Source organism: Mizuhopecten yessoensis, unplaced genomic scaffold (assembly GCF_002113885.1).
Source record: "Mizuhopecten yessoensis strain PY_sf001 unplaced genomic scaffold, ASM211388v2 scaffold10969, whole genome shotgun sequence".
Lineage (NCBI taxonomy): Eukaryota > Metazoa > Mollusca > Bivalvia > Pectinida > Pectinidae > Mizuhopecten > Mizuhopecten yessoensis.
In genome coordinates this window covers 35430-50181 of record NW_018408812.1, presented here as the reverse complement: position 1 = coordinate 50181, position 14752 = coordinate 35430, and the positions used below count along the sequence as shown (strand labels likewise).

Here is a 14752-nt window from a genome sequence, read left to right as displayed (position 1 = left end):
ATGTTCCCTGCTGACGTCATCGTTGGCGGAGTCAAGGACGGTCAGACCTACTTCAAGGTACGTTTATTTTTATTTTTGTGTTTTGTGCGCAGAAAAGGTGGAGCAAATTATGACAACGTGTTCGTGCTTGGCTGATTCGTGTAGTTTCGTTTAAACGTAATTGCATTTAAGTACATCAAGGAACGGGCACGAATTGTAACAATGTTATAAAAAAAACACCTTTCCTCATAAACCATTACACCATTGTGAAAGCGACAATACAAATTTATATCTCTATTTTAACGAAATGTGGACTTGGCGATTGACAAGTAGACTTTTGAATGGTTAGGTATTAGTATCATTGTTAGGAACCGCATATTTTTGGAGTCATGACATGAGTAATGACCATAACGATTCTTTTAAACTTCTTATAGGAAGGTGAAGCCATTGCGTCACTAAATTTTATTTGTTCAATCAGTAAACCAAGATAATGTTGTTGTTTTTTTTATCTTAATCACTCATTCTATCGTCATTCTTGATTTATTTAGGTTTAGCTTAAATTTGTTTGTAATGTCTGTCTATGTCATAGGACTATCACACTACTGAGCATGCCCCGCCAGTAGTTGACCAATCACAGGACTGGTTCCTCATCGCTGGCAAGGAAACTGCATCCGGGACAGTCCTAACCTTTGTGCTCAAACTCAACACCTGTGATAGTGTTGGTGATATGGTCATTACGGTACGTGTGCAAAATCACAATAAGTAAAGTGTATGGCTGATGGATTCTACTTATATATCATCGACTGTGCTAAACGCTTCAAAACAATATTAATGACATTTATCCCAGGAACTTATAGACAGCTGGTATTAAAAATAGACATACCATTCATGTAACTTGCAAATGGAATCTATGTAAGCGAATTTGCGATATCAATTACTTTGCACCAATGCATATGACTATATCGTTATGAGAATCTATTTATTCCTAACGTAAATTAAGAATAATATATTATTGTACCAAACGTTACAGGGTTCGTTTCCCCTTTCATTTCAGGTTTTAGAAGTAGATAGTTACATGCTCTTACAATGGACTAAATGAACAATATATAAATATGTATTTTGAAAAGAAAAATAAACAGATTTGGAGCAGCTTCTTATCGATTTCACTTCTTTAGGTGTTCATCAGGGAAAGATAATTCTGTAGTTTTATATTGGATTACTGAAATTGACAAATCCCCTGTTCAAGACCTGAAGAGGTAAGAGCGTTAAGCAGCTTCTCAAAATCTGTTTGTATTCCTTTCTCATTCTCTACCGTTACAGGGACTTGGGACGAATTTTGAATACATATGTTTAAATATTTATGTGTCAGTCTGAATTATCGGATATAGTTCATAACTGATTTGTATGTGAGGTTGAAAGTAAGTTGTGTTCTGTGCTCTGTATTCTATGCAAACACGACCTCACTTTATTCTACAGGATGACACTACTAGACTTATCTTCTCCTACAATCCTGTTGACGTGACGAGTTATATCCCTTACCATGGCGCCACCAGGAGAGGAACGAAGAGCGTCATGCTGCGGTCTTTATCGTTGACACCTGAGGACGTCAACTTTCCTTCCGACATATCTACGTTCGACTTAGTTCAAGACAATGTAAGATTTTAGTGCGCATGTCATGCTTCATGACAACTTCCAGATTATGGATATCATTTTCTTATTGAAAACTATGTATTTATCAACATTTTTTTTGTTTTTCGAAATAAATGTTACATGTCGTTATTGCTACTAAATGTCCGTCGTTGTAAGAGATTTCTATATTGCTGATGTTTATTTCACAAGTATCATACCTGACGACTGGATTGATCTAGACCTACATATGTGAAATAATTTATTGAACAATTGTTATTGTTAACTGCTATTCCACATAGTGATGTGAAGTTTAGGTATCCGGAAATATTCATAGGCGACACTTGTTTTCTAAATCATTCTTTTGGATATTAATGAATGAGTTCGTTTGAGTATCTCTCAATCTTTCTTGTGATTGAGATATCTTTTTTTCTATTTGAGGTATTTTTGTATGGTTCATATTGCAGCCAACACGTGAGAAACATCTAGTTCATTTCCATTCGTTACATATGCAGAACCTTGTATTATGAGTAAATTTGATAACATCGATTGTATAAACTAATGTTGATCTATTGCATGTATGCGGTACAAAGAATCATTCCCTTTTTGTAACTTTTCATGCAGTTCAAAATAACACTTGCCCATAATTACGTTGTATGCGGTACTTATAAACACTTGCACTTAGTTACGTTGTATGCGGTACTTAGATACACTTGCCCTTAGTTACGTTGTATGCGGTACTTAGAAACACTTGCCCTTTGTTACGTTGTATGCGGTACTTAGAAACACTTGCCCTTAAAAACGTTGTATGCGGTACTTAGAAACACTTGCCCTTAGTTACGTTGTATACGGTACTTAGAAACACTTGCCCTTAGTTACGTTGTATGCGGTACTTAGAAGCACTTGCCCTTAAAAACGTTGTATGCGGGACAAAGAAACACTTGCCCATAGAAACGTTGTATGCGGTACTTAGAAACACTTGCCCTTTGTTACGTTGTATGCGGTACTTAGAAACATTTGCCCTTAAACACGTTGTATGCGGTACTTAGAAACAAAGACACACTTGCTCCTTTTTGTGTTGTATCCGTTACAAAGAAAAGCTTGCACTAAATGCGGTTCAAAGAAACACTTGCCCTTATTTACGTTGTATGCGGTACTTAGAAACACTTGCCCTTATAAACGTTGTATGCCTTTTCCTATTGTACGTCATAAGCGGTACAATGAAATATTTGCCATAAGTTACTTTGAATTCGGTCCAAAAATAACCACTTGCCCTCAGTTACGTTATATGAGATACAAATAAACACTTGCCCTTAGTTTTAATGAATGTTCACTGTGTCTCTCCTTTTGTTTGTGATGTCCCCACGATTGTGTCCTTTTTATTGCATAAAGTATAAAATACATGTTTGTTGGTGTACATATTATGTTATATCTCATTATTATAACGGTACAGGTACGTTAACATTGTGGAGAAAACTAATACTTTTATATAATACGTGTTTACTGTTTTTTTTCTCCTGTCACCACAGTACCACGTTCCGAACAGCACCACCACCTACGCATGTCGAGCCTTTATGTTACCTCCCCTTACCTCCAAACATCACATGATCAAGGTATGGCATGGTCAAATACATTAAAACTATATCTAATCACATGTAATACTCACTTAATTGTCAACACATTTGTAAGATACAAAACCACAATATCCTGTTAACACTCAGAAAACGCTGATATATTTGACAATCTTTACTAACAATGTTTCAGGGATATAACAGGTATGAAGTTTAACCTTCCGTGTACCGCTAGTAAACAATTTTTAATGTAAATAGTTAAATACATTTCAGTGAACGCACTGTAAACAATAAATAAGAAACATCATACGGCTTAAAAAGCCATTTTTAAACATTTACCGACAATCTGTTCACCTGTTCAGCTTGTTTTTAATCGATTTGTTTACAATTTATATAAAAAATACACACCTGTAAGTCGTTATCCGTATACTATTTTAACCTTCAGTATGAGTCAGTCATTACTAAAGGAAATGAACTGAACGTGCACCACATTATTGTCAACCGTTGTGACAAGCGTGCTGCCGAGCTAGCCGCGTACGACGGCGCCGCCTTCCAGTGTGGAGATGGTAAATCGGAACCGGAACCTCTGCGAAGTTGTCTCTATAAGGTCATCATCGCTTGGACCGTCGGAGGGGAGGTACGTATGATTCTGGGATCTTAAATCGGAAAAACTCAGGAAAATATGTATCTCTCAGGGGAGTTAAACTATGACTCTAAAGATGGTTCATTGTTTTAATGTTGGAAATGCTGAATCATAATTCGTTTCTCATAGAATGATGTATTTATAATTCGACATGAACACGTCTTTCTTCTTTAACCTGACAAACTGGCTAGGGCCCATACAATGTGTTATTACTTTTCCTGACAAGTCGGCGAGGATATAAAGTCATGTTCAACATTTTCCTGTACAAGCCAGCTAGGAAACATATGTATGTAAAGTTGATTTGTATTTTCCAGAAAACTCGGCTAAAACACAAACAATGAAAATTCCTGTTGATAATTGGAATCTCTTTTTACGTTGGACCTACTTGAGAACCTATCGTAGCTTTGATATTTTATTTATTTTCAATATTTAGACCATCATTTACTACAACCTCATTATGTTATATAAATTCAACCTTTGTAGCGTTTCCTTGTAGTTCAACTCAAACATTTCATTTGTGTTTTCCAACGAATTGTATATGACTTTTAACACTAAGTTGCGAAAATTGTTTGAACCTCCGCATTTAAGATCTATTTTGTCAAAGATAAGATGCAGCAGAGGATATAAAAACATAATTTCATATAGCAGCTATCTTTATGAGAAATGTGTGTTGTTTTCATTTTTGTCTTAGAGGTATGACTTGTTTAACTCTGGCACGCTGCTTCGAGAGGAAGCTGGAATAAGACCAACCTGATTGAGGAGGCACGATAGTCTAGTGGTAGGACGCCGGGTCGTGACCGCGGAGTTGCGGGTTTGAGTCACGTCACGAGACTGTGTATTATCTTTGAACAAGATACTTTTCTCCGCTTGTTCCAGTCTACTCAGCTGTAAATAAGTACGTGGTTGGGCAGTGCTAGAATGGTTGAATGTTAGATGTGAGCGCCGAAATGGCAGCACCGGCTGTATGCTGACAAAGATATTGACTGGTTGCAAAGGCCCTATAACCGTGGATAATTTTGAGAACCGCTTTGACACGACTTACGAGCTAGTTTGGGATAAAGCTGTATATAAGAACCTCGAATTATTATTATCATTGATTATTAAATGCAGCTGTCTGTTTTATATTGGCAGGCGTTTTACTACCCCCCTTCTGCCGGGTATTCACTCGGGACTGATGACGACCCCGACTTTCTGATCCTTCAAACCCATTACAACAATCCTCTTGCTAGAGCAGGTATGCATATTTCAATGGTGATCATTTATTGTATATTGTTTAAAAGAAAAAGCAACAAGGAATAGTCAGTGTCACAACATCAAAAGTCGAGCTGAAATTGATATAAAAATAGCGAAATACGAGGAAAGATAATAATAACCCGGAGGCCTTTAAAAAGAACATATTAAAGAAGAACGTTTAATAAAATGATCGACCAGTGACGTTGTTTTGTGTATTAAACGTAGGTAACGGGCTTTAGCTTTCAAAAAGCAGTGAAGCCCCTGAGTGATTGAAACTAACTCAACTTAAAAATTAATTTGAATCTTTATAACAACCGCTCTCCATTGCAACATAAATTGTCTCCAGGTTCTACATACAATAACGACAACACGTTGGCGAAACCTGAGTTTTGGAATTCTATTTCCCGTCCTGTTGCAAATACATGTTCTAGTTCACCGAATGCACCTTTGCAACTTAATCGAATTTGTAAATAGTGACGTATTCGGGACGAACACATCCCTCTTGTAACGCCTATTTGTTTCCGTTCCATAGACATCGTTGACAGTTCAGGCATTCGAATCACCATGACTCCCACTCTTCGAACGCACGACGCCGGGCTCCTACTTCTTGGAATGAGTGAGTCTCCGATGCATATTATTCCCCCAATGGAACCAGCCTTCGTTTCCCAAGGGTTTTGTCCTCCAGAACTTCTCGGGAAGGTACGTAACCAATACTCACTTAGCGGTATGAAACGTTCGTATTATTGACGTAAACGTTTACAGTCAAACATATGCATATTTAAATATTGTTACTCGAAAATGTCAATTAATTCACTACTGGGACATGCAGAATCATCAACCCAAAATAAGTAATATTTGTATACTATTATAATTACATATCCAATGTTTTTCATATCATTTTTAAATTGAAAACAAAGACATTATAATTTTATACAAGTGTATATTAATGAAGAAGTGTTTAATTGATTATATATTATTCAAAACAAAACCAATTACGTAGTCTATTTCTCATTTAGTAATCAGATTCTGAAAGCGTTCTGCTCGGTCTGAATTATGGACACATCCCGAGGTTCGCACGTTGAATGCCGTTGTTGAATATTGAATATAATGAACAGAAAGCTTTGAATTTTTTGTTGTATATGAACCTCCTTACACTCATATGTGATAATATATCTTATAATTATCCAATCTCTCTCGAAAGCTGTTCAAAACTCGAAAGACAATTCCTACATATCCTCTACGTATTACATTGTTGGCTGTAAAATATGATGAATAATCAGCAGGACTACATATTGTTAAGGGACTGACTCCAAGGCTCCCCAACCCTGGCATCCCCTATCAAAATATTTATATATGTATATATATATCTGCTTCGAAGCAGTATATGTATATACATATTTATGAAAAAAATGGTGAGGAAATAAAATATTTGTAAAAAAAATAATAATAATAATAATCAGCAGAATGAAAATTATGTCTTCACTGAAGCAGCAGGAGAACTGGGATACATGTATTCCGTCTTTGCGTATTGCAGAGGTATCTTCTCTTGTGAACAGGTATTGATTGTTACGTCATTGGTTTTTGTGAGGAAATTACGTCGTTTTCTCAAAAATTGATGACGTTGCTCTCACAAATCAATGACGTAACAATCAATACCTGCTCACAAGAGAAGATAACTCTGCAATACGCAAAGACGGAATATATATTCACTCATTTTACAGGAGTGATTGTGACGCAAGTCAATTTTACTGATACAGCGTTGATATATTTCACCTTACAACTTCTTGCCGTTTCGACAGGTATTATTCTGATATCACGACGGATAAGGTGCATATTAAACGTCCCTTGATGAGAAATGAAATAGAAAAACAACATTGATTAATTAAGATATCACTATTTCAACTCCTTTATCAAATTTGTCTAATATACCGCCGAGCGTAAAATATATTAATAGTGTCATAATCGTGAAAATACAAAGGAAAATTCTTGATAATAATGTATAAGTTTCAAAAGAAACGAAAATGGTACATCGCAATGAAAAAAAATGTTAAGTGGAACGAGTTTGGTATTAATGTGAATATTAGTTCGTCCAAAAGGTATTTGAATAAATAATGAAGCATATCATATTTATGTCTGTTGGAATAACAGGATCATTCCACAACATCCTCCTTTTTTTCGTTACAGGATGTTTGATGTCTCTAGAGAACGATAATATTCCCAGAATCCATTGTTTTTTATATGAAATTTGATTTCATAGTTTAAGTTTTAAATAGTTTTGGTTATTTTGTTTGTTATACAAGTATGTAAGATATACAATTTTCAGCCTCATTCAATGGGTTTTTGATTTTTTTTTTAATTATTCTGTAGAAGGATATCACCGCTACACAACCAGACCTTGATGTTGACTCCTCCCGACATTCAGGTGTCTGTGTATTGCTGTCTGCCGTTGTACATGCACTACAACTCTTCTGTTACAATATTGCTCTAATGCTTTCTAGTATGGTCAACATTTTCAGTCGAGTTCATCTGATTTGGTCGTTGATTTCTCGGTCAACTTTCCGGGGCTGCAATCAGCACCTCATTATGTAAAAAGTTATGAGCGTTGCCGGCCAATCATAGCGAAGCAAAAAAGAACGCCATGAAAATGATAAAATAATGAAATAGTATATCAATTGTAAAAAAACTGATCAATATAAAAATATCAATTTGTTATTTGATTACAGGGCGTACCACAAGAGGGTATAAACGTATTTGCGATTCTACAGCATTCCCATCTTCTGGGCAAAGAAATGATAACACGTCTCTACCGAAATGGTAGCGAACTCGAACCACTGGCTGTCGACAGACATTATGATTTTGATTATCAGGACATGCGCTACCTTTCGAAGGAGAGAAAGATATATCCGGTAATGTATGATGAAAATAAATAGTTATCAATCCAGGTTAAAAATTGCACATGCTGTATTTTAGGTCAAAGATTTAAGTTCTGTAAAATGTTATTATTAACTGACAATTTTTGTTTTTATTGTTATTTAAAGGGATGCAAAGGTTTAACCGATCTTATCCTGAAAATGTTAAGAATGAAAATAACATATTGCTAGAACTAACCTCGTTCGAGTCGTAATATTCACCCAACGATATCAAGATCAATTTCATCTGTTTTAAAGAGAATATTTTTCAGACTATATACGGTAAACATGTAGATATGAATACAGTTATTTTGGTCAAACTCTATGTAATGTCCTCTGTATCAGAGACTAATACATATGTAGGCACCAACAAATCTAACTTATTTTATGATTATAAGAAAAAAATTAATTCAACAAAACACCAAAACTGATATCTGCTTCAACAATAGTAATCAACTGTTTTTCTTCTCTTCCTACCTTTTCATCAATATGACGTTTCACTATCATGATCACGTGATATCGTGAAATGTCCTTGGAAAGTAACGTAATCATGTGTTTACACTGTCGTAATTTATTGCCGTAACTGTTTAGGAGATGTGAAATGCAAAACACTCGAACGAACAATGTATTACAATATACCTATTGTTATAGTATCTGTTATATTGGAATCAACATGAAAGATCTTCTTAAGTTTTCCCAATATTCCTTAAACTCTCTCTCGAAGTATTATTTAATTGTTCACACTCCTTAACATAATACAAAATACTCTGATTAGCATATAAGGGCAAAAAAACTATTTAAAAAAAAGGACTGATTGTTGTTTATAATCAGAAGGTAATACATGTCAGTACCGTAAAACTTGATTAATTTCGTATGAAAATAACTGAGAGAGAAATTCATATTTGTACACAATCATTTAGCATTATGCTGTTGTTTAACAGAAACAAAGAGATATAACAAAATACTCTGCTGGACAAATAAGGGCACACAACGAAGTTTTTATAGAAACACTTGTAAACATGCGTGAAAACATTACACAAACGCCATTCCTTATACACATTATATTATCACTATCATAGACACTTTTATTATTCCACAGGATGACAAAGTCGAGGTGAAATGCGTTTACGATTCGAGCCACAAACAAGATATAACATGGATAAGTTAAATGTAGTATTTGTTTAAGGCAGAGGTCGTGATTGGTATGCAAGTGTGATTCGAGTAGAGCTAGATATATAGATCAATATTTACATTTGCTATGCATCCTTCCATTGCTATGCATTGAGAAGGCAAATGTTGTAATGAGATTATAACAACATTAGCTATTATGACCTCACCAATCTCAATTGTGACGTAACTAATTTTATTGCTGTCAACACTTATTTTGCTGTTCAAAAACTGTTAGCAATAACTAAATTAAGCATACCTATTCTATCAAAATGAAAAGATAAGTAATGAATATTTCAGCAAATATTGCTATGGTCTGATAACTTTATTGATCTTTATTAACTTTGTCATCAATAGCAATGTGTGTTATAGAGAAGTTGTAATGAAATCAATATCGTCATACGATTTCAATATAACTTATGTCATTATAGAGAGAATATTATATTGATATCGTTATATATACACGTAGTTACAGCGAGGGAAATGGAATACCTTTGTTATTATAATGAAGTCGTTATAATGTTGTTGTCGTTATAAACAATGAAAATGCCGTTGTAGAGAAAATACGGTATTCATGTCGTTATATAAATAAGTTGTTACATAGAGGAAGATAGAATACCTTTATCGTTATAAAGAAGTCGTTATGGTACTGTTGTCGCTTTAATGAATGGTAATGTCGTTATAAAGAGTACAGTATGATAATTATAAATTTATAGAGACACGTTGTTACAAAAACGAAGAGAGAATACCTATATCATTATAATGAAGCTGTAATTGTATTGTTGGGGTAATGAATAATAGTAATTTCGTTATAGAGAGAATATGATATTTTTGTCGTTATATTAACATATTGTCACAGAGATGAAGATCTAATTCCTTTAACGTTATATTGAAGTCATTATGACATTGCTGTCGTTATACGTAACGATATTGTCGTTATAGAGAGGTTATGAATTTTACGACATCAAAAGGATTTTATTAAATTGATTTCGTTTAAAGTTATTATAATGATGTCGCTATCAATTTGTCGGCTTTAAGTATGTTATTACAAATAATTATTTTTAAAAAATTACAGGGTGGATTCTCTACACAGGATGAGATGTGCGAGTCATTTCTTATGTACTATCCTCGTACGCACCTGGACATCTGATTTAGTCTGCCCCTGTATAACACGATAACTGACAATGCTGATCTACTGTTTCCTGTGCTCAAGTCATGGAACTGGACCGATCCGGCAGTTAGAGCTAACTTCCGGTCAGCGCTAGACAACTCGCTGTATGACCATTACCTCTTGGGAGACACTGACGCATTTAATGTAAGAGTTGTTCAAAGACAATGAAAATATCGCTCGGTCACATATACTTAGCACAAACAAGGGTAGCTTATCCTTTTCTCAAATTGAAGTATGGGACCACGAGAAGCTTCATAGCTATACGCTATTTCTATTATCTCGACAAATAAATTGCCCATTTTTAAATATATCATCACCAACATGAAACGTCTCCATGAGGTTTAACGGGGTTTGTCATTCTTTGTAAAACAATTGCATCAATTCAACAGCTTATCTTTCTCTTAAAAACCCAAGGGATTACTGAAGTGTTATCAAAACCATATTTCGAACTCAAAATCGATTAAACTAATGCATGAATAAGAGAAAAACTTTAAAAAGAGACCATTGAAAAAATACAAGGAGGTTAAGACCAGGTGCTCTGGAAGGATAAGCATCTGCTCTATCAATGACACCCGCCATGTAAATCTAAGTCGGATCCGAGTAGTGCCAATTCCTGAAATCGAGAATTCAGGTAGTGACTACAAAACCACAGGCACTCTAACGATCAAAGTAAAAATGTCGACCTTCATATCGTACAAGGAAAGAAAAAAACTCATCGCCAGCACACACGCAAGTGTGCACACATAGGACGATATTAGCCAGGTTGCATAGGACTAGTAGTAAGTGGCTGATAAGGCAGCTCCTGCGACTTCTAAAAAATATGTGTTGATTAATGTATATGTTTATTGTATAAATTGTATGTTCTATGTACTGTAAAGTGTTTTAGAGTGGCTTACATCAGCTAGATAGGGCGCTATATCAAATGCTGTATATTATTTTTTGTTATCATTATAAATGTATACATGCACCGTCTTTAACCTTAATCATGTTTTCTGTATTACAGGGAAACATTACCAAAATGGAGCACCCAACACAAAACCCGTATGTAAAACCTCAGGATACCAGATGCCAGCATTAGTCTGTTCCTTTCCCATGCTTGATTTTCTGAACTGAAAAATAGTGAACAATTGCAAAAGGGACACATTTTTAAAATTATTTGATTATATAGTGATCTATAAGTAATATATGTATTTTGGCGTGTGTGTGTACATCTATCATCATTTATAATATTCAGAATATTCAGCTCCTGGTAATTTATGCAATTGTAAATAAAGGAAATACATTCGTTATTCATTTGCCGAAGTATTTTCATCATTTGAACCTTTTCTCAAAATGTAAAACAGAACCGTACGCGTCAAATGATTGTTTTGTATGTTATTATCCTGATTGAACCTTTCGTTAAGAGAAGGTAACACATACCAGTGACAGAAGACTAGATTTATTTCTTTTGAAATAACAAGGATAAATATTCACATCTCAATTCTACACAAATCACTTATCATTATGCTGTTTTTACAGAGAAAAAACGTTTCAATATTTTAATTAATCGAAACTTCTTTGCCTGTAAATTACAGACATTTGATAATATCACAGTATGCTTATTTAAGGTATTTGTAATTAAGAAGAAATACTGAATCATTTAATGGACACATGTATGCTATCTGGTATGTTTGATATATGAAAAATGTTAAAGTTACGGACTAATTTGTTTGCAATGTCGAAGGCAAAGTATACATCTCACAGCACTATATTTATACATTGTAAAAATAACACTTTATACGTATATAAATAACACTTCGTTGCTGACATCTCATATTGGGTTAATTCATATACGTGATAATTCATCGAAATTAGAATCAGGCGATCATAATCAAAGCCATCTAAAAGTGTCGAACCAAATGCATATAATAACAAACCTAAACTTTATCACAACTCACAAGCAAATGTCCACAAATACAGGTTGATAAAGATGACTAAAAATTGTAAATATCGTAACCAAATATGCTCAGATCGTCTTCTTCGAGAACTACACTTCATCAAGTAGATTAACGTGGCCTTTATTGGAAAATATAAAAGTATAAATATCAGAGACACCAAACAGTGGTATATAATAAATGACGTAACAGTTGTAAAATGGGTGTAGAGAACACTGTTTTTGCTAACTGGTTTTTATATCAAGGATTGTGTATTTTTGCCTTTATTCAGTAACCTCCCCTTAACTTCCGTTTGGATATAATGTAGTAGCACGTTGGATCCAAGACTCTTCTATTTACCGATACCGCAATTGGTTAGAGCGGTGTTATATCAATCTGAAGTCCAGTGCTGGAATCTCGGTCTAGCCTTGTTGATGCTATTTAATCTCAAAACACTGCTCTCAATTTCACTTTGTTTTTGTCGTTTATGTTTTTCTTATTAAAGCCGTGCAAGGTATGTTATTTTCAGAAATATTTTATCAAAGCAGTAGTCATGCCAGAAAAACAGCTTCCAACCATTCGTTACAGTTCTTGGCATTAGGTGGGGATCATTAAATCACATAACAAACTAATTGTCATATTTCCGTAAGTAAAAGCATAATAAATAAAAAATCAGCACGTGGTTGTTGATCACCATGTTTTTGTTGTTTATTTAGTGGTTGTAGTTCACCAAGTGGTTGTTGTTCACCAAGTTGTTGTTGTTCATCAGTTTGTTGTTGTTCATTAAGTGTTTGTAGTTCACCAAGTGATTGATGTTCATCAGGTTGTTGTTATTCATTAAGTAATTGTAGTTTACCAAGTTGTTGTTCATCAGGTTGTTGTTGTTCATTAAGTGGTTGTAGTTCACCAAGTTGTTGTTGTTCATCAGGTTGTTGTTGTTCATTTAGTGGTTGTTGTTCATTAAGTTGTTGTTGTTCATTTAGTGGTAGTAGTTCACCAAGTTGTTGTTGTTCATCAGGTTGTTGTTGTTCATTTAGTGGTTGTTGTTCATTAAGTTGTTGTTGTTCATTTAGTGGTAGTAGTTCACCAAGTTGTTGTTGCTCATCAGGTTGTTGTTGTTCATTTAGTGGTTGTTGTACATTAAGTTGTTGTTGTTCATTTAGTGGTTGTAGTTCACCAAGTGGTTGATGTTCATCAGGTTGTTGTTGTTCATCAGGTTGTTGTTGTTCATTTAGTGGTTGTAGTTGACCAAGTTGTTGTTGTTCATCAGGTTGTTGTTGTTCATTTAGTGGTTGTAGTTGACCAAGTTGTTGTTGTTCATCAGGTTGTTGTTGTTCATTTAGTGGTTGTAGTTCACCAAGTGGTTGATGTTCATCAGGTTCTTGTTGTTCATTTAGTAGTTGTTGTTCATTAAGTTGTTGTTGTTCATTTAGTGATTGTAGTTCACCAAGTTGTTGTTGTTCATCAGTTTTTTGTTGTTCATTTAGTAGTTGTAGTTCACCAAGTGGTTGATGTTCATCAGGTTGTTGTTGTTCATCAGGTTGTTGTTATTCATTAAGTGGTAGTAGTTCACCAAGTTGTTGTTGTTCATCAGGTTGTTGTTGTTCATTTAGTGGTTATAGTTCACCAAGTTGTTGTTGTTCATCAGGTTGTTGTTGTTCATTTAGTGGTTGTAGTTCAACAAGTGGTTGTAGTTCACCAAGTGGTTGTTGTTCATTAAGTTGTTGTTGTTCATTTAGTGGTTGTAGTTCACCAAGTGGTTGATGTTCATCAGGTTCTTGTTGTTTATCAGGTTGTTGTTATTCATTAAGTGGTAGTGGTTCACCAAGTTGTTGTTGTTCATCAGGTTGTTGGTGTTCATTAAGTGGTAGTAGTTCACCAAGTTGTTGTTGTTCATCAGGTTGTTGTTGTTCATTTAGTGGTAGTAGTTCACCAAGTTGTTGTTGTTCGTCAAGTTGTTGTTGTACATTAAGTGGTAGTAGTTCACAGCTTACAGAAAAATATCAAGTAACGTAACAGATATGTAAACATCAATGTTATCATTAATTCTTATTAAGAGAGAATCGAAATTATCTTTAAAATATTGACATATTTATAAGTGTTTATAAGTTTCAAACAATGAATATTCACATACTTGGTCCGCCCGGTAACACGGAATAGAAGCACCAGGTTTGAATCATAATTGTAAACAAAAATCCAATCCAGAAGATGATTTCTATCACTATGGTAGCTGAAACAGAAATAAAAGGTTCATTGTAAGTCATTGTGATCTTGTATTACTAAACCACAATGTCGTTTGTATTGTATCACCCATTCACTTACTACATAGACTGTGATATGTTCTTGATAATTCATTGCAATTAGCCAGATAGTATACACATAAGTAGTTCTCAAAAACGCATGCAGGCCGGTTTCCAACTGAATAATGATCTGTTGATATATCCTTAAGAGGGATCTCTTTTATTTTATAGATACTAGACAAACACATATCTGATGGACTAAGTCAATATTTGGTTATCATTAAATACAAAAAATATAGT

At 34.5% G+C, this 14752-nt stretch overlaps 1 protein-coding gene and 2 long non-coding RNA genes across 3 annotated transcripts; all 3 read left to right on the top strand.

The window, feature by feature from the left end:
• On the top strand, nt 1-4573 carry LOC110464157 (DBH-like monooxygenase protein 1). The gene is made up of 6 exons (XM_021519229.1): nt 1-57; nt 569-718; nt 1456-1632; nt 3135-3218; nt 3622-3813; nt 4511-4573. Exons 1-6 carry the CDS (start codon nt 1-3, stop codon nt 4571-4573), a joined length of 723 nt encoding a protein of 240 aa, XP_021374904.1.
• A 1124-nt stretch (nt 4574-5697) lies between these two features.
• On the top strand, nt 5698-9121 carry LOC110464165. Its single transcript, XR_002464478.1, has 3 exons — nt 5698-5751; nt 7776-7958; nt 9061-9121. It is a non-coding gene; the product is annotated as an uncharacterized LOC110464165 (long non-coding RNA).
• Nucleotides 9122-9802: 681 nt separating this feature from the next.
• Nucleotides 9803-14193, top strand: LOC110464164. Its single transcript, XR_002464477.1, has 3 exons — nt 9803-10443; nt 11303-13176; nt 13537-14193. It is a non-coding gene; the product is annotated as an uncharacterized LOC110464164 (long non-coding RNA).
• The last annotated feature ends 559 nt before the right edge of the window (nt 14194-14752 follow it).